Source organism: Sarcophilus harrisii, chromosome 1 (genome assembly GCF_902635505.1).
Source record: "Sarcophilus harrisii chromosome 1, mSarHar1.11, whole genome shotgun sequence".
Taxonomy (NCBI): domain Eukaryota; kingdom Metazoa; phylum Chordata; class Mammalia; order Dasyuromorphia; family Dasyuridae; genus Sarcophilus; species Sarcophilus harrisii.
The window spans coordinates 713,213,394-713,232,132 of NC_045426.1; the positions used below are offsets into that span (position 1 = coordinate 713,213,394).

The window sequence follows — 18,739 nt, forward strand, 5'->3', positions numbered from 1 at the left end:
GATCTTGGATACAATATATGTGTGCAGAACCGAGCAGTTTTTTTGTTGCTCAGGAAGAATTGGATTTAGAAGGTATAAATAACCTGGGAAGAAGAACAAAAATGCAAGCAGTTTACATTCATTTCCTAGTGTTCTTTCTTTGGGTGTAGCTGCTTCTGTCCATCCTTGATCAATGAAACTAAGTTAGATCTTGTCTTTGTTGAAGAAATCCACTTCCATCAGAATACATCCTCATACAGTATCGCTGTTGAGGTATATAATGATTTCCTGGTTCTGCTCATTTCGCGCAGCATCAGTTCATGTAGGTCTCGCCAATCCTCTCTGTATTCATCCTGCTGGTCATTTCTTACAGAACAATAATATTCCATAACATTCATATACCACAATTTACTCAACCATTCTCCAATTGATGGGCATCCTTTCATTTTCCAGCTTCTGGCCACTACAAACAGGGCTGTCCCAAACATTTTGGCACATACAGGTCCCTTTCCCTTTTTTAGTATCTCTTTGGGGTATAAGCCCAGTAGAGACACTGCTGGATCAAAGGGTATGCACAGTTTGATAACCTTTTGGACATAGTTCCAAATTGCTCTCCAGAATGGCTGGATGTATTCACAATTCCACCAACAATGTATCAGTGTCCCTGTTTTCCCACATCCCCTCCAACATTCTGCATTATCTTTCCCTGTCATTCTGGCCAATCTGACAGGTGTGTAGTGGTATCTCAGAGTTGTCTTAATTTGCATTTCTCTGATCAATAGTGATTTGGAACACTCTTTCATATGAGTAGTAATAGTTTTAATTTCATCATCTGAAAATTGTCTGTTCATATCCTTTGACCATTTATCAATTGGAGAATGGCTTGATTTCTTATAAATTAGAGTCAATTCTCTATATATTTTGGAAATGAGTCCTTTATCAGAACCTTTGATTGTAAAAATGTTTTCCCAGTTTATTGTTTCCCTTCTAATCTTGCCTGCATTAGTTTTGTTTGTACAAAAACTTTTCAATTTGATATAGTCAAAATTTTCAATTTTGTAGTCAATAGTGATCTCTAGTTCTTCTTTGGTCATAAATTCCTTCCTCTTCCACAGTCTGAGAGGTAAACTATCCTATGCTCTTCCAATTTATTTATGATGTACAGTTTCTAAAAGTTCAGTGATCTGCTCCCAAATTACAATCAAACCTTGGCTTTTCATAAGTCTGACAATGCTCTCTACACATTTTCCTTGAATTGGAAAAGAAGGCTGTTTTCTAAACATCTGTCGCATTTCAGCTAAAGCACTAGTTTAGCTCTTTACAAAGTTTCCTTGTTGTACTCACCCTAATTTCTGGGTCATAGATGAAGGTTCTTGGTCCCACATTCAGGCACCAAAATGTAAAATTCTCTCTAAATTGTAATGTTCTCTGTTGAGGTTTTCTTGGGGTCTCTGGGAACAGCCTCCATTTCAGTTCAGTAATCACCACACGAGTAGCCAGGGCTTAAAGTCCAAATCCTTTATTGTCTCCTTCAAAGTCCTGTCTCCTTCACTTGGGGCTCAGGTAGTTTTCTTAGCAACCTATCTCTCTCCTTGGTTCTGAGAGCTTGAGCTCCTGCCTCCTTCTCTGCCCTCTGAATCTCTCCCGACTCCAAGGGTTTGTGCTTCAGCCTGCAGTCACCACAAAGGTGGATGATGGAATGAATCTGTCTCGGCCTCCGAGAGTTTCTAGTGAGCTTGTCTTTTTGGCCCTGAGAGCTTCTCCTATGTGGCTCTCAGTCCCTGCTTATATACCCCATATTGAACACACACCAATCATTATATCACTAGGAAACCATTATTTGTTGTAGGATTAAATCAATGCTAAATTAGATTTAACCATTGTCTCCTCGATTCCACTTAGTGCCTTGTTTCAAGTTCTGACCCATAACATCTCCTTTAGGATCAGACCAATCATACCGAACCACCCTAAATTAGAGAACTATTGTCTCTATCAATTCCACTGACTTAGTACCTTGTAAGAATCCTTTGTTTCAAGTTCAGAGTTCTGGCCCATAACAACAATGTCCCTTAGCTTGTCCTTCTCTTAAACGGGAACAATGACATCTGTCAGGAGAGACTCTGTCGCATAGGAGAGTCAGATTGTTGTGGGTTCAAATCTCGCCTTTGACCCATATGTGCCACGTATGGAATACTATGCCGATCACTTAGTCTCTTGGTGCCCTGGGATGCTCTCACTCAACCAGTCAAAGCAAAAACTTCTCTTAGAGTGCCATTTTGGGCCAGTGTATGCACTGTTTTTTTGTTTTTTTTTTTAAACACCTCCATAGATAGTTTTCCTCATTCCCTCTTGTGAAACCTTGTGTTCCAAATTGTTTTCTCCCTCCCTTCGACGGCAAGAAATCCAGTATATGTTAAGCACGTGCAGTTCTGTACATATTTCCACAAGCATCACATGCGCACTATTCTGGCTCAGGAGCCCCTCGCCTCTCTGGCCACGAGCTGGTTTCCTCTCTCCTGGAGCTTCAGTAGTTTTTCCTTCACTTCGAGTCTGGCTCTTTCTGTGCTAGCACCAGTCACTGTGTAAATCGGTCTCTTTGATCTGCTCCTGGGGCCTGCCTGTGTCCGTGGAAATCCTCGAGTTTCTGTGAGTCATCATTTCTTCTGGCCCAAGAGCTCCCCATCCCATTCATGTTCCCGAGGTTTTTTTTAGCCATTTCCCAATCCACGGCATCTCCTTTGTTTTTGGTCTTTTTCTTTTCCTGGCCAATGCCAGAACTGCCGCTGTGGATGATCTCGGTCAATACAAGCCCATTGTTTCTATCTTTGATTTCCTTGGGCTGGGGGTGGGGGGGGTTGTATACCCAGGAGTGGAGTTGCCAGGTCAAAGGGCATGGATAATTGAGTCACTTTCTTGCATAATTTCAGACTGAAACCAAGAGGACTTGGAGCGCTTCCCAGTTTCAACAACAGTACGCCACTATGCTTGTCTTTTCCCAAGCTCCATTTTTTATTTTTTTGGTTAGGTCTGAATGATGATTTTATTCCTTAAAAGATAAAAAAGAAGGCGATCTGGGGTCCGGTCCTCTCTTCCTCAGAGCAACTGGTTACTGATGTAGAGCGGTTAACTTTTCAGGCGGCAGGAAGGGGTCCAGCCAGTCTCGGCAGGCCAGGACACCGGGGGCGATCTCCTGAGAGTCAGTGTCATAGGGGGAGGGGAAAGCCTCAAACTTGGGCTTAGAAATCAATCTGACACAAGCCAGGGGAGGGGAGGCACAGTCAGGTACGGTGATGGACCATGAGCTACTTAAGTCAATAGGATGTGCCTTGGCAAAAACAAGCAAACCCTTCATCCAATGGGCTTCATCTTAGATGTAGCCAAGAGAGGGAGGGGGTGGCCTGCCATGCTCTGCCTTGGAGCCCGGCCTGGAGGAGGGTGTTTGGTTGTGGGGGCTGTGTCTGAAGGCCCGGAGGCCTGTGCCAGGTGGTAGGTGCCATGTTGGAAGGCCCGGAGGCCTGTGTCAGGCTGTGGGCGCCGTGTCTGAAGCCCCGGAGGCCTGTGTGAGGTTGTGGGCCAAGGAGCTTTCCCCTTCCAGCTTCTGTGGCTCTGAGGGCAGACCCCTGGTGTTTCCCCGTGCCCCCTGAATTAAGCAGGGGGCCTGGTGTTTTGGGGCTCGCTGACTAGTGGAGGGGGTTTCTGCTGGTCTAAGACAGACCTTTGGGTCAAACCAGAGACACATGAAGACTTTTCTTCTTCTAGAACCTCCTGGGGCCCGCCTGGGGCAGTGGGCACTGTGGCTCCCTATTCCCTCTAGGATCAAACCTTTTGTGTCTGAAGCCTCCCGGCCTTCCTCCCTTTGCTGTCTTCTCGGCTCTCCTCTCCTCCACAGCCCTGGTCCAGCTCCACGGGCTCCTTTCCTGACTGTTTCCCTCCCCTCACTGTTCCTGGCTTCAGACTCCCCCCTCCCCCTGCCCTGCTGGTGCCGGAGCCCTTTTGAGGCCCTCCCGAGGGGCCGAAGCAGTAGCGTGGCTCTGGGCCTGGGGCGGTCGGGCTGCAGCTGCCCCCTCTTCTCCCCCAAGTGGCTCATCATGACCCCGAGAACACCCTGAACTGCAGCTTCCTGGAGCCGCCCTCTGTCCTGGATCCCCCCTCGCCGTCCTGGTCTTCTCGGGCTTCCTTCTCCTCCTTTGACACCACGGATGAAGGCCCTGTGTACTGTGTGCCCCACGAAGGTGAGTGAGCCTGGAGAGCAGCCCCCCCCCCCCCGCCGTGTGCATCCTCACCCTGGCCACAAGGCCCGCTAGTTCCTGCCCTTCTCTGCCTCAGTTTCCCCAGCTGTGATCACAGCACCCCAAGTTGTCGTGAGATCCAGTGAGATCCCCCATGGGAGGTGTCTCTCTTCAAATATGAGAATGGTATTTGTGGCTCTCGCTGACCTTGCCCCGGTTGGGGCAAATGGAGCCCCTCCCTCAGGCCCCAGAATGAGGGAGACCCTGAATTGTGGCTCAAGTATTTCCCCTCTTCCCAGCCTGCTCCTCCAAGACTGTGGTGGGGCTGGGGACGGCGCAGAGAAGGGCCGTGGCAGAGCAGAGCAGCGGCTGCCAAGGGGCTTCCCTTCTCTGTGGCCCGGGGGGAGCTGGTTCTGCTTATGGTTCTCACTGGGGAGAGAATGGCCCAAAATGAGGGAGGCTGAGGTTTAGAATTCACTTTAGACCCAAGAACTGGGCCCTGTGGGAGAGCTGTGTCTGGAAGGCCACACTGAGCCCTCCTTTGCCCTTCTTATTCAGCATCCTGCCGTCCCACTCTGCCCCCAAGCCCTGCTCTAAGCCCCCCACGCCCCGAGTCCTGCTCCAAGCTCCCCACGCCCCCAGTCCTGCTCCAATGAATCACTTCTCACACTGTTAGCCCTTGTTGGGCTCTCCTCCCCCTTTCCCAAGCCCGTGTCCTTTCTCCCTAGTGAATGGGAATCCTTGCACTCAGGACCATCCGTTCAGGTTGAAATCTTCCCTATGACGTTGCCAGATTTTAGGGGTGACCTCGGAGGCTCCTCTTCTCCCACCCCATCCCTGCCCCAAATGGCCTCTCCAGCACCCAGACAAGCAGCTCCCACCCAGGCCCCGTCTTAGGACACTGGGGATGGGGCAGAAGGCTCCCCTTGTTCGGGAAATAGTGCCCTTTCTTATACCCAGCTCTGGTCAGCAGGTACACCTGCCACCAGCCTTCTCGGTTCTGTCCCAAGGGCCAAGCGGAACCGAGCCGGCCTGTTTCCTGAGAACGGCCGCCCTTCTGTTCCGCCCTCCTTGCTCCCCCAAATGTTCTCCATGCATCCCGGGATGGGTGGCTCCTCGTTTTCCCGCTTCCGTTCCCCAGGCGTGTTCCCCCCCCCCCCCGCGGCCCACTTGTTGCCGTTAGTCATTGGCACTCCCCGGACTCAAGAATGCAGGGGCCCTGGTGGGCACCAGGGCGGACACGTGTCCCTCCCTTTGGGGAGTTGGGAGGGGGCGGGAGCAGTGGGGTTGGCTTAGTTCCGCTTGGCCACTGGCGCAGCTTCAGGCTCCGTTCTCAGGAAGCCCTGGGCCGCAATCTGACCCCGTGTGGAAGGGGCTGCCTCGGAAGGGAGGGCCTGGCCAGGAAGGCATGGTGGGAGAGTTCTGGCCCCGGGGCTGGGAGTCCCAGCCTCCCCCATCACTCGTCCTGCTTCTGCGGCTCTCCCGGGGTCCCCTGCCCTCTTTCCCAGCCTCGGCCCTCAGAGCCGGGGGTCCTTTTCTGGAACGCAGCTTCCTTTCAGCTGTACCCACTGCCCAGCCCCCAGGAGTCTGTCTCCTCGAGTTTTTCCATGGGGGAAGACAAGAAGGGGCTACTTCAGAAATAGGCTGGGGGCCCTGGAAATATTGGGCCAGAAAAGGACTCAGTAACCAGAGCCAAGAGTCGGGGACTTGAGGATGAGGGGGAGGGCGGGCCTGGGGGTCCTTGGGCATGTGGGGACCAAGGGGTGCCCTCGGCAGAGCAGGGCAGGTGGCCCCAGAGCCTTGGAGCTGTAGGCAGCTGTGGGCCCAGGAGGCGGCCGACGGGCTCTGGCCACAGAGAAATCATTTCCCCCTCAGTAGGCCTGTTTCTCCATCTATAAAACTGCATCGAAGTTCTCTCCTATCTCCTGTCTTTAGGCCCCTCCCAGCCCTGACACTCCCTGTCTCTAACCCCTCCATTTTACACCCCCCTGGCTTTGGCCCCTCCAGCCCTACCTCCCTGTCTCTAAGTCCCTCCCATTTCTGACACCCCGGCTTTATCCAGCCCCTGACACCCCTGCCCTCCCAGTTAGGCCCTCCCAGCCCTGCCTCCCTGCTCTAAGCCCCTCCCATTTCCCCCCCTGGCTTTGGCCCCTCCAGCCCTGCCTCCCTGTCTCTAAGCCCCTCCATTTCCCCCACCCCTGGCTTTCGCCTCTCCAGCCCTGACACCTCCCCCCCCGTTGGCCCCCAGCCCCACACCCCCCCTTAGGCCCCTCTCATCACTTTTAAGCAGATTCTGCTCCTTCCTTCACAGAATCAGCACCCGAGAATCCGGAGGGGGAGCCCTCTGGCCCCCCTGCCGAGGCGCCCGGGGTCCCTGGGCCCAGGGAGGGGGAAGACGCCAGCGTGGGCCCCTCCGGGGCCGCCGACAGCCGGGAGACGGTGCTGCTGGTGTCCTCGGACAGCGAGAGGTCGGCTTCCAGCCCGGAGCTCCCGCCGGCCGCCCTGTACGCGCGCGTGGCCCGGCTGGCCAAGCAGCCCGCGGCCGAGGCCGAGGGCCTGTCCCCCTCCCCCGAGAGGAGGAAGCCCCCGCCCCCGGACCCCTCCACCAAGCCCAAGGTGTCCTGGATCCACGGGCGGTACAGCTCCCAGCAGTCCAATTCCTTGCCGGCCTCCAGCAGAGCCCCCGACGCCGGCCACTGCCTGAGCAAAAGGAAACGGACCCCCAGCGAGACGTCCTCCGGCCTCCGCGGGCGGGGCGAGGAGCCGGGCAGCCCCAGGGGCCCCGACAAGGGGCCGAAGCCCCCCAGCGTCCCCGAGGGCCGGCCGGGGGCGGAGGAGCCGCTGGCTCAGGGGTTCCCTCGGGCCCGGGAAAGGGGCCCCGGGGGCTCGGAGCCCGCCGACGCTGGCCCGCAGAAGCCCCGGGCCGAGGGGCTGCCCTCCCGGCTGTCCCCCGAGGCGGCCGCGCTGCTGGCCACGCAGCTCAAGGAAAAGACTGGGAGCCTCGGCCGGGGGGAGGCGGGCACCCAGCAGAACGGCCTGGGGGCCCCCCAGCCCCACCGGGAGAAGCCTGCCCCGCCCCAGAAGGCCAAGCGGTCCAGCTTGCCTGGCTCGCGCAAGGCCGGAGCCTCCAGCTCTCCGGCCTATCACAGGCCCCAGGTGGGCGGCCTGGAGGCCCCCGCTGCCTCCGGGGACCCCTTCGGGGCTGGGGCTGGGAAGCTGGACACTGGCAGGCCGGGGAGCCAGGAGCCGTCTGGCCTGGCCGAGGTGCCCAGGAAAAAGACCCCCATCCAGAAACCACCCCGGAAAAAGAGCCGGGAGGCTGGCAGCGGGGAGCAGGGCAAAGCGGTCCCCTCCCCGCCCTAGGCACCGTGGGGGGCGGGGCCGGGAGGCCGGAGTCCTTCCTGCACCCTTCCACCCCTCTCTTCCCGCCCTCAGGCCCCGTTTTGGGCCTTTAGGACCAGCATCCCCCAGTCTTCTCTGGAAGTTTGCCTCTTACTCTCATGTAGTCTGTAATTTGTACCTGGGTTTGGGCCCAGCTTGCAGTCGGGCGATCCCTGACCAGTCCGGCTTCCCACTGGCCAAAGCCAAGAGTCCTGGCCAGCCCGGCTTCTCATTGGCCAAAGCCAGGAGAGCCCCCGGAGCAGAACCTCTTTTTAGGCTTGAGGTCAGTGCTCCCGTCAGCCTAGCTGACCATCCCCAGGGGAGGAGAGCTGGCTCCCCGAGCTCCCGAAAGCGCTTCCTGGCCTCCGCCTGCCCTGGCCCAGGCCGCCCCTTTCCCCTGTGCAGGGAGAGCCGTGTACCATGTTCGATGCCCCTCCCCCTGCTGTCTGCCCCCTGCTCAGTGCCAGCCCTGCCTTCCTCTGCAGTCAAGCTGGTATTGACTGCTCCATGTGGGCGCGGGAGGAGCGCCTGCGCCCCCTCCAGAGGAGAGGTGTATTTATGAGCTGGCTCCAGGGGGCCCGGGCACCCCCCAGCGGAGCTGCCCCGCAGGATGGGTCTCCGGCCGGTGCGTGTCTGTGCGCGGGGAGGGTTTTTGCCTAAAGCTTTCTTAATAAAAACATGTATCTTTCCTGAGCTCGGACGACGTCCTGGCTGCCTGCCTCCCCTGCCTGGGCCGTCCCGGGCCCCCACTTTGGGGCGCATGCCCCGGGAGGGCCCCTTGCAGGAACGATCGGGAAAGGCCCCTTTTGCTAGGGCTGGAGGGCGGCCCCAAAGCTCCCCTGTGAAGGCTGACACAAGTAAGGGGGAGTGGGCTCCCTGGAGGCCTTCCAGCAGAGGCCGGGGTCCCATTGGATGAGCTGCCTCTGTGCTTCCTTCTCATTGGAGTCTGTAACCAAGGTGGGCCGCTCTGGCCCCGGGGTCCGGGTTCAAAAGCTGCCTGGGACATTGCCTTTGGGGGCGTCTCTGCGGCTTCTGGGGGAGGGGGGGCAGCTGGGCTGGGCAGTGCTCGGAGCCTTGCTCTGTGCCATCCCTGCAGGGGCCTCCGGCGGCAGCTGCAGCCCAGCCCAACTTGGCCCTGGCTCAGGCCCTTCCAGCGAAAACATTCGGTCCCCCCGCGGCAGCTGCAGCCCCCCCCCGAGCCAGCACAGACCTCCACTGTCCTTGCTCAATGATGCCTTGTCTTAGGCAGGAAACCCCCTGCCCGTGTCGGGGCCCAACCCAGAGGAAGGAGGGGGTGCCCCTCCCCCACTCCCCCAGCCTTCCTTGCCGGCCCTACCTCTGCCCGGGCGGCCCTCCTGGTTTGTCTCTTCCCCTTCACTACTGAGGCCTAGTCCAGGTTGAGGGGCCTGTGTTTGGGCCAGATCCCAGGCTCTATTGCTTCGGGACAGAGCTTGGCTGGCTGTGGGAGGCTGTCAGCTCTGCTTGCCTCAGTTTCCTCCTCTGTAAGCTGGCCTCCCGGCCTCCCAGCCCTTCCAGACTTCAGGCTCAGAACCTGTGTGAGGCCTCTGTTTCCTGAAAATGAAGCCCTCAAATTCCTAAAATGCGGGGGGACAGGGGGGAGCTTGTCCAAGGGGATCTCTCAGGTCTCTCCCAGCGGAGATCTGATGCTGGGGGGGGGGGGGGGGGGGGGGCACAGGCTTAAAATCAGAGGTCACAGTCGTAAAACCAGAGTCCAGCCCCAGTCTTTATTTTACAAATGGGTAAACTGAGGTACAGTCAAGGGACTCACCCAAGGATGAACAGGTGGCACATGGTGGGACCCAGACTCGCACCCTGGACTTCCCAGAGGCTTTCCTTTGCTCCCTCATCATGCTCCCATCTCCACAGGGCCAGGGGAGGGTAGGAGTCATTTTCATTCTGCAGAGGGGGGGAGCCCTGCTCCCAGTAGCCACTATAGAAGCTCCCCCGCTGCTGTCCCCAGCCCCTGTGACGACTTTCCTGGGTCCCTCCTCCAGGGACTCTGCAGGGGCTGCAGAGATGGACAAAACTTACCAGGGAGTCTGCCCGCGGGGGCCCTACAGGGAAGGGGGGTGAGAGGAATGCAGAGGGAGGGGGGAGCTTCCTCTGTTTCAGCCTGGGGAGGGGGGGCAGCCTCTCAGAGAGCCTTCCCCTACCGCTCCTGCACTCTCCTGGGGGGGGGGGCAGCCTCTCAGAGCGCCTTCCCCTACCGCTCCTGGGGGGGGGGCAGGCTCTCAGAGCGCCTTCCCCTACCGCTCCTGGGGGGGGGGCAGCCTCTCAGAGAGCCTTCCCTTACTGCTCCTGCACTCTCCTGGGGGGGGGGCAGCCTCTCAGAGCGCCTTCCCCTACCGCTCCTGGGGGGGGGGGGCAGCCTCTCAGAGCGCCTTCCCCTACCGCTCCTGGGGGGGGGGGGTCAGGCCTCCTAGCTGCATCCCCTCCGCCCTGCAGGGGGACACCTGCGGGGTACAGCCCAAGCTCAGATGATCCGGGATGTCCTCAAACTCTCGGTGCTCTCGGCACTGGGACTGGCCCTGGCGCCTCCTTCCCGGCTGAGCACCTCATTCAGGCAGCGCCAACTCATCGCCTCCTCCCCGGGAGCCAGACTTGGTGCTTACCCAGAAGCCACAGGGGCCGGCCCCGAGGACCCTCCTCCCAGTCTGTTCTGGCTTTCCCAGACAGCTGCCAAGCGGAGGCCCCCCCCGCACCCCAGGTCCCAGCCCGTCCTTGTGGGGGCTTGGGGTGAGGCCCAGAGGAGGCTGCGAGGGAGGCAGGAAATGGGCCGCAGCCAGCCAGGCCCGACGGGACGCCCGCTCTCGCACGGCCCTGCGGCGGGAGCCTCCGGTTGCCATGGGGACGGGGACCACAGAATCCACATCTGGTAGTTATTGAGGGGAGAAAAATTACGACTCGTGGAAAAAAGCAAATATTTTCTGCAGCAGAAAAGAGTCTGGAGACAGCCTCGCTCCCTCCCCCACCCCCGGCCCCGGGAGGGGCTGGAGACGCGCGTCCCCCTCCCCCCAGGCACACTGAGGGAGGCGCAACCAGGCGCGCATGCGCACCACGCACAGCCCCCCCCCATCCCTCCCCATCCTTCCCGCGCGCCGTGTCCCCGAGTGTGCGAGCGAGCTCCAGGACGACGGGGGGGGGGTTCCCCGCTTTTCTGATTCTGGAAGGGCGTTCTCAAGGCCCATAAGCGACATTGGATCGCTCCTCCCCTTTCCTTCCCCATAGAGTTCAGTGAAATGCCCGAGGTCACTCAGGCAGTCCGGGGTTGGATTTGAACTCGGCTCTGCCCGGCGCTGCAGCGCCACCTAGCGACCCCCTCGAAGCTCAGCTAGGGCGCCACCGACTGGCAGGAGATCCCTTGGCCTTTAGCATTTTGCGCTCTTGCCAGGACACAGCAGGCCCTTAGCGCGGCCGTAGGGCTTCCGGGAGGTGGAAGGCAGGTCGGGGGCGGGGCCTAGCCGCTAAGGGCAGGGTTTGTGCAGGCAGGAGGGAGGGGTAGAGCTGCGACTGCGCAGAAGGGCTCCAAGCTCGCGGAGTCCGGGCGGGGGAGGGGGGGGGGGGGGGGCGCCGTGGCGATGGGGCAGCTCCTTAATGGACCTCACCTGCGCAGAGGGCTAAGGAAACGAGGGGGTGGGGGGAGGGCCCGCTGCTCTGGGCCACGCAGGCGCAGCAGACTTAAGTCTGTCGTGGAGGCGGGGCAGCCTCACCGTGGTGCGGCGCCTGCGTAGTAGCACACGCGAGCCCTCCGGGCCCTCGGCGGTCGCTATGGAGCGCTACGCGGGAGGCTACGAGGAGGCGGCGGACGGCGCCCGGCAGCAAGAGCGACACTACCAGCTGCTGTCGGCGCTGCAGGGACTCGTCAAGGAGCTGCCCAGGTGAACGCGGGAAAGGGGCTACGGGGATGGGCAGGCCCGCCTCGGACCCGGGGCCCTCCACAGCGCCGGACCCGAACCACCTCCCCCCGCCCCCGACCTCGGCGCTGCCCAGTGCCGGCTGGAGGCCCTTTAAGGCGCTGGTGACGTCACCAACCGTGCCCCGGGGGCGGGCTGGGGGCGGGGACCCCTGGCCGGAGGCCGCCGGCTGATGGGCTGACCGGAAAAACCCAGGGGCGGCGTGTTGTGGCGGGGTCAGGAGGGTCCCCGAGGGCCGGTCACGTCGATCCCGGGGCGGGGGCGCCCTTAGTCGCCCCGTAGAGATGAGGAAACGGAGACGGAGGCAGGCGCCTCCGGCCCCAGAGCCGCCTCCGACCCCGGAGCCGCCCCCGGCCCCGGCGCCGCCTTCGGCCCCGGCGCCGCCTCCGGCCCCGGCGCCGCCTCCAGATGCGAGCACCGCCCTCGTTCTCCGCCCCGCCTCGGGCCCCAGATCCCCTCCTCCGCCTTCCCCTCCCGCCTCCCCCTCCCCCTCCTACCCCTCCTTCCACTCCCTGTTCTGCGAGGCCACCCAGGGGCGCACCACCTTCACGCAGGACTACAAGATCACCCGGCGGCACAAGGGCAAGCCGCCGAAGCGGGCCAAGAAGGGCAAGCAGCAGACGCGCACGCAGTGCGACACCACCGTGCAGACCCAGAGGGTCACGCAGTGCACCACGGTGCTCGGGGAGCACAACAGCAAGTACACGCACAGGATCACTCAGCACACGCAGAAGGTCACGCAGCGCACGCACCGGGTCATCCGGCACGCCCACAGCTACACCAAGATGAGCACGCGCTCGGGGCAGCACCAGGACCGCCACCGGGTGGCGCAGCACGGCGTGCACCCGCACCCGCGCAAGGCCGCGCTGCCCAGACGCCCGGTCCCGGACACCCGCGCCCACCCCCACCCCCACCCACACAAGGCAGCGCAACACTAGACACGCCCCCAGGGCCGCCGGGGCCGCCACACAATGGTAGATAGGGCTACACGAAGGCACGCAGCGTGCACACGTAGGGTTACACAGCCACGCACACACAGGCACAGCACGCACGGCAGGGCAGGCCCGCAGCACACAAGGTACACAGCGCACCCACAGACCCAGCCGGGTCTCCATCCGCAGCTCTAGGAGGGCTCCAGGCCGAGGCGGGTGAGTCCCTGCTGGCCGGGGCTGCGGGGGCTCTGGGAGGCCGCGGGGGGAGGAAGCGCTTCCCTGCCCCTTTATGGGAAGGGGGGAGAGGCCCGGCCCGTGGGGGGTGCCTCTGAGGCCCGGGCTCCTGGGGAGCAGCCAGGTTCCCGCCACTTCTGCAGTTCGAGCTCAGCCGGGCCAGGAACCGTTTCCTAACGCGTCCAGGAGCCTCGTAGCCCGGGAAGGGAGATGTCCGGCCTGAGGGTCCCCTGGCCCATCTGATCCGCTCTCCCTGGGCCGCCTTCCTCCCGGCCCAGCTCTCAGGGCAGGAGTTGGAGGGACCCTCCCCGCAGCTTTGGGCTCCTTGCAGCCTTGGCTAACCCGCAGGCAGGGCAGGGGCGGTGATGGGGGAGAGGCCGGAGCCAGGCCAGCCCCGGGAGGCACCCGCCTTGCCTTTGCTTCTGCCTGCTCTCCCCAAGGGGAGCGGGGACCAGTCATTGGCCTGGGGGGGGGGGTTTCTGGTGCGCTGGAGAAGAGGTTTCTCATTTTTGCCCCGTGGGGTCCCGGGTCGCAGGGAGGGGCGTCCCCCCTAATTCTCCCGCCAGGGCGGGCCGGGCCCTGCACGCGTGTGGTGCCTCTCTGCAGCTCCCTGGAGGACCCGGCGGTCACCCCGTCTCTCCTCTTCTCCCGCAGTTCTTTCCAGCAGCGACTGTCCCACACCACCCTCAGCGACCTGGCCCTGGTGCTGATCGACGGCACCGTTTTTGAGATCGTTCAGGGGCTGCTGGAGATTCAGCATCTCACGGAGAAAAGCCTTTACAACCAGCGGCTCAAGCTGCAGAGTGAACACCGAGGTGAGTGGCCAGCCCGCGGGCGCTCGCTGTCCGCTTCGGCCCGGGCAGCCGGGGGCACTCGGGGAGGCTCCGTAGGTGTGCGGGAGTCGCCAGCTCTCCCTCCCTGCTTCTCCCCAGCCTCTGTCCATCCCCAGCGTCCTGGTCTCCCCCTGGGCATTTTTAGCTGGATGGGCACAAAGGGGCTGGAGATGTCTCCACAGCGTCAGCTCACCCGCGAGTACTCTCACCCCCGATCACGCTGACAGTCACGACAGCCACAGCCCGTGTTGGCGTAGGCTTTGGGGATGGTCGGGGCACGCTCTTGGATCTGGCAGTGTCACCACGGGGCCTGAATCCCAAAGAGATCTTAAAGGAGGGAAAGGGACCCACATGTGCCACGAGGTTTGTGGTGAGAAGTGGCGAGGAACCGGCACTGAGCGGCTGCCCTTCAGCCAAGAATGGCCGAACAAGTTGTGGCTTATAGGGTATCATTGTGCTGTAAGAAACAGCAGCAGGAGAATACAGAGAGGCCTGGGAGACTGACGGGCACTGATGCCGAGGGAAGTGAGCAGCGCCAGGAGGTCGTTGTGCCCGGCAACAAGACTCCAGGGTGATCAGTTCTGATGGACGGGGCTCTTTTTAACAATGAGATGGTCCAGACCAGTTCCAATGCTCTGTGATGAGGAGAGCCATCTGCACCAGAGAGGACTCTGGGAACTGAGGGTGGAGCACAACACAGCATCCTCACTCACACTTTTTGTGCGTTTTTTTTCCTTTCCCATTTTTTTCCCTTTTTGATCTGATTTTTCTTGTGCAGCAAGAGAACTGTATGAACATGTATAGAACATGTATATGTTAAACATGTGTTTAACCTATGTTGGATCACTGGCCGTCTAGGGGAGGGGGTGGGGGAAGGGATTGAAAAATCTGGAACCCGAGGTTCTGCAAGAGTGAATGCTGAAAAGTACTTCTGCACATATTTAGAAGAACGAACAGCTATTAAAAAGAGGCTCGTCGTGTGCGTAGGGGTGTCCTCACCTCTGACCCCGCCACAAGTGTGGCAGGCATTTTACTGATGAGGAAACAAGTCAAGGGAGGCGTGAAGACCATTTCTAAGAGAAGGGGCGGGTCAGTTCCCCAAGAGCCTCCCAGCTGTGGATCACAGCACCTGAAGGAGCCTCGGGGCGGCCTTGGCTGACACAGGTGTTGCCAACTGGGGATGAGATAAATTGGAGGCCGAGGTCAGACAACCCAACGGCCCCCCTGTCTCCTTGTATCGGCCTCTCACAAGGGCAGATCCATTCTCCAGGTGTGAGTCAGACCTCCCGCGGCCACTGGCAGGTGGCTCCTGTATCCCAACAGGGAGTCTGGATCTGGACTCTCTCCAGCCTCTGCCGCCTGGGGGCCTTGTGACCCCAGGCGAGTCTGTCCCCAGATCCGGTCTGGCCTCTGAGCCCTCTGCTTCTCTCTTCCTCCCCGCAGTGCTCAAGCAGACCCTGCTGAACAAGCACAAGGAGGCCCAGCAGGCCTGCCGGCCCCACAACCTGCCCATCCTGCGGGCGGCCCAGCAGCGCGAGCAGGAGGTGAGTGGGGGGCTGTCCTGCTGCCAGGGGCCAGTGGGGAGTCACAGGCCCAGTCCGATTGAGGGGACCTAGAATGGGGCAAACCTCCTCTGGCCAGCAGGGCCCTGAGCTCCCCGTGTGGGAAGAGGGCAGGGCTGCTCAGGAGAGCTGCCGTCCCTCCCCCGGGGCAGCTTGGTGGGTCCTGCCCGGCTTGGGCCTTTCTAACCTGGGCAGGCCTTTACTTGGCCTTTCATGGCAGTTTGGGTCATGGTCGCCGGTGTTCCTGAGCCTTTCCTGGGGGCAGCCCGAGGGCGGGTCCGGCTCATCCTTGGCTGAGGGGACTCCCATGGCACTGCTCAGCCTTGGCCTTGCCTGGAGCTGGGGGGAGGGAGTTCCCTGACCCCGGGCTGCTCCCAGCTGGGGAGCAGGCCCCTTCCTTGGGCTTCCTGAGAGGTCGCTCTTTTCTTCCTAGAGCTTCTGTGTGGTCAGAGGGTCGAGGCAGTGGCCGCCAAGGGCATGTGGGGGCTGGGCCTGTGCACATGGGCGTGGTTCTGATGGGAGGGAGGGACCCCAGGGGGAGGGGCCTGTGGGGCAGCGGGGGCTGGGGAGGTACACCAGAGTGGGGCCGGGCTTGGGAGATGAGCCGACCACGGGGTCCTCCTTTCTCTGATGTCTGGGCTGGGCAGCTAGTTGGGAAGTCCCCAGGCAGTGTGAGTGCAGGAGGAGAGCCCACCTGGGCTTTCGGTGTCCCCCAGCCAAGCTGACCCCATGCTCAGGCTGGTATCCGGGGCCTCTAGCTGGGTCACCCCGCCCCCCCACATCAAAGCTGGACCATGCTCTGGTTGGGGGCCAAGCTCACGTCGCCACTTCAGGCCTGTGACGGGGGGAGCATGGGGTGTAAGGGCCCTCCTAAGGATGGGGCTTTGGCTCTCATCTTTTACCTCTTGTCTGAGGTCACCTGATCAGTCCTGGTCATGACCCTTAGGGAGTGGCGAGAGTCTGAGAGTTACTGGAGGAGGGAGAGGGGGAGACGGGAGACGTGGTCATGCTTGTGATCTGGCCGCCCGCCTGGGCCCCCTTGATCCCCCTGCTCTCCAGGGGCTCATAGGCGGCCCCCCCTGTGCCGTGTATGGGGAGAGCTCTGGACGCCAGGCGGTCTGGGACCTGTAGCCTGCCCATAGCTAGGGTCTTTGTTTACACTTGGGGCCCCAGGGTCACAGGGCACGTTCTCTGAGCCCGTGTCTGTATCTGCAGCCCCCCCTTCCCCCATTGTGGTTGTTGCCACCTGCAGCGGCCCCCTCCCACAGCTTCCTCTCCCCCCAGGCTATGGAGCATCGCATCCGGGAGGAGCAGCGGATGATGGATGAGAAAATTGTCCTGGAACTGGATCAGAAAGTGGTGGATCAGCAGAGCACCCTGGAAAAGGCGGGCGTCACGGGCTTCTACGTCACCACCAACCCCCAGGTCAGCCCCTCTCTGCGGGGCATGGGGCTCCCCTTCAGCCTCTGCCCTTCCCGGCGGTGTGACCTTGGACGGGGACCCAGGGGGGAGGAAGGGCGGGGGCTGGGGGATGCTTCGGGCGGGTGGGGGGCGAGTGGCACTTCTGGGCCCCCACGGTTTTAGAGGACAAATCTTTTCCTACATGGAGCTTTGGCTTTTGGTGGTGACTGTGGAAGGAGGTGGGCCTGGGGGCCAGCTGTGGTCTCTGCGCTCGGGAACCGTCACCCCCTTCTGCCTGCCTCGGTTTCCCCATTGTAAGGTGGCGATGACGTGGTAGGGTGCTGTGAGTCAGTGGGTGGCGCACCCAGCGTGGCGTCCCTTGCTCTCTGCTCCCTTTTCGTATTTGGCGTCTCTCAGACCCGAGGGGTCAGGCTCCTGGCAGGGCCCGAAACACCCCAGAGGCCTCGGGAGCCAAGAGCCCGCCGCCCGCTCTGCGCCGCCTTGCCGGCGTTTCCCGCCTGTGCTGGAGGAGCCTTAATGGGTCGCTTGTTTCCCTTGGGACAGGAGCTGACTCTGCAGATGAACTTGTTGGAGCTGATCCGGAAGTTGCAGCAGCGGGGATACCAGCCCGGGAAGCCATTCCCCTGAGGGCTGCCCCCAGCCGAGACTGTTCGGATGGAGGCCTTGTCTTTCCGGGGTGGGCGACTTCCTGTGGCAAGACCACCTGTGGGGGGGGGGGTGTCTCCAATTAAAATCTGAACTTGAAGGGAGACACCCCCCGGTGACGTCTTTCTGTGGCCATCATCTCGGAAGGAGCGTCTGGGCCCCTTTGTGGCCCTGGCAGCGAGGGGGCAGCTCCCATCGTGGCTCGCCTGCGGCCTCTGGGACCCCGGGACCCCACACGCCACGGGTCGACGTCGCTTTGATTGCTGGCCAGGCTCTTGTGATTTTCATTGTCCACGGGAGAACCGGCATTAGTGAGGGTGACCTGGGTGTGGGGCCCTCTGCCCTGGGCCAGACCACTGGGGTACCCCCCCCCCCCCCCCCGACCGTGAAGTGAGAGCTGACTGGGTGGGCTGCACGGAGTGGGGCTCTGCCTCAAACACCTTGTGAGGATGCCCACGGGGGGATTGCTCTTTTTCTTGAGGGGGAAACTGAGGCTTGCGTGAAATGGCTCTTCCCAGAGTCACACAGTCATAGCCTGGCAAGGAAGGGTGGCCCTGGCCAGGGACACAGGTGCTTCTCCCCTCCCCCAGCCTCCCCCATCCCCATTCCCCCTTGTGATCCGGCTGGGCGGCCTCTTCTGCTTACATGAGGCCATCGGCCCGGCCCTGGGGGTCCCCACTTTATAGCCAAGGCCCCCAGTATCTCTGACCTAGGAGTTGGTCCTGGGAACATCCATCAGTCATTGGCCCCTTAACTCCAGGACCCCAGATTTTGGGGGAAAGGACCCAGTCCTGGGGCTCAGGCCCCTGCTGGGCCCCGGGCCTCCTAGAGCGGGCGTTCTGTCGGTCACCTTGTGTCACTTCCAAACATTTATGAATGTAGCCATCAGCAAGACTCGACTGCTTTGACTCCATTGTTGCCGGTGGCGCGGCTTCTTATTAAATGGTGACGCCTTTTGGTTCTTAAGTCCTCGTCATTTCTGAATCTCGGTCCTCTTCCTCCTGAGCGGGAAAAGCAGTGGTTGGCCCCTGGCAGCGCGGGCCATTCTGCGTCCCTGGGCCCTCCCCTCTGCAGTAGGGCGGGGCCTCTAGGTTCGGGGGTGGGGCTTCCAGGCCCAGGGGGCGGGGCCTCAGAGAGGGTCCTCAGGGTACCTGGTGGGCCCTCTGCCCGCTGCGCCTCCGTTAAAATCCCGGCTCTGGGCCGGGCGAAGAGCATGGACGGCCTCATGGGCAGGGGCTGGAGACTTGGAGCCCAGGAGAGCCGAATCAAGACTTGCCTCAAGGTTTTTTAGGGGTATGATCCACTTTACCCCTTTACCTCAGTTTCCTCATCTGTGAAGTGGGGCTCACCCCTAACGGTTGTAAGGACATTGAAGGAGCAGGAGGAAAGCACCCCGCCAGCTAGAGGTGCTCTTAGGGCCAGCTGCTCATCATCCAATCCTGGGTGACGTCTTGCCCCTCCCCCCCACCTCTTAGCCACCTGACCAGGAGGGCCCCTGGTCTCCCTCCTCTCCCTCGTCCCTCGGGGGTTTCTCCTTGGGGGGGGGTCCTGGGACCCCCGCAGGCCAAGGTTGAGGCTGTTGGGGGG

At 61.0% G+C, this 18,739-nt stretch overlaps 2 protein-coding genes across 3 annotated transcripts in view; both read left to right on the plus strand.

Moving 5' to 3' along the window:
- Window positions 1–8,282, plus strand: part of SCARF2 (scavenger receptor class F member 2) — a 30,365-nt gene extending 22,083 nt beyond the window's left edge. Inside the window, 2 exon segments of the mRNA XM_031949059.1 lie at window positions 4,059–4,211; window positions 6,520–8,282. Of these exon segments, the coding sequence (XP_031804919.1) occupies window positions 4,059–4,211; window positions 6,520–7,571 (1,205 nt within the window). The 3' untranslated portion in view covers window positions 7,572–8,282.
- Window positions 8,283–11,273: 2,991 nt separating this feature from the next.
- Window positions 11,274–18,118, plus strand: DGCR6L (DiGeorge syndrome critical region gene 6 like). 2 transcript variants are annotated; one of them, XM_031949060.1, is made up of 5 exons: window positions 11,274–11,488; window positions 13,345–13,505; window positions 14,967–15,067; window positions 16,370–16,510; window positions 17,051–18,118. In XM_031949060.1, exons 1-5 carry the CDS (start codon window positions 11,379–11,381, stop codon window positions 17,132–17,134), a joined length of 597 nt encoding a protein of 198 aa, XP_031804920.1. In that variant the 5' UTR covers window positions 11,274–11,378; the 3' UTR covers window positions 17,135–18,118. The 2 variants fall into 2 exon arrangements, 1 of the variants encoding a protein (XP_031804920.1); XR_004231340.1 differs by lacking the exons at window positions 11,274–11,488; window positions 14,967–15,067; window positions 16,370–16,510; window positions 17,051–18,118 and adding an exon at window positions 11,495–12,672 and having other exon boundaries at window positions 13,345–13,503.
- Window positions 18,119–18,739: the final 621 nt, after the last annotated feature.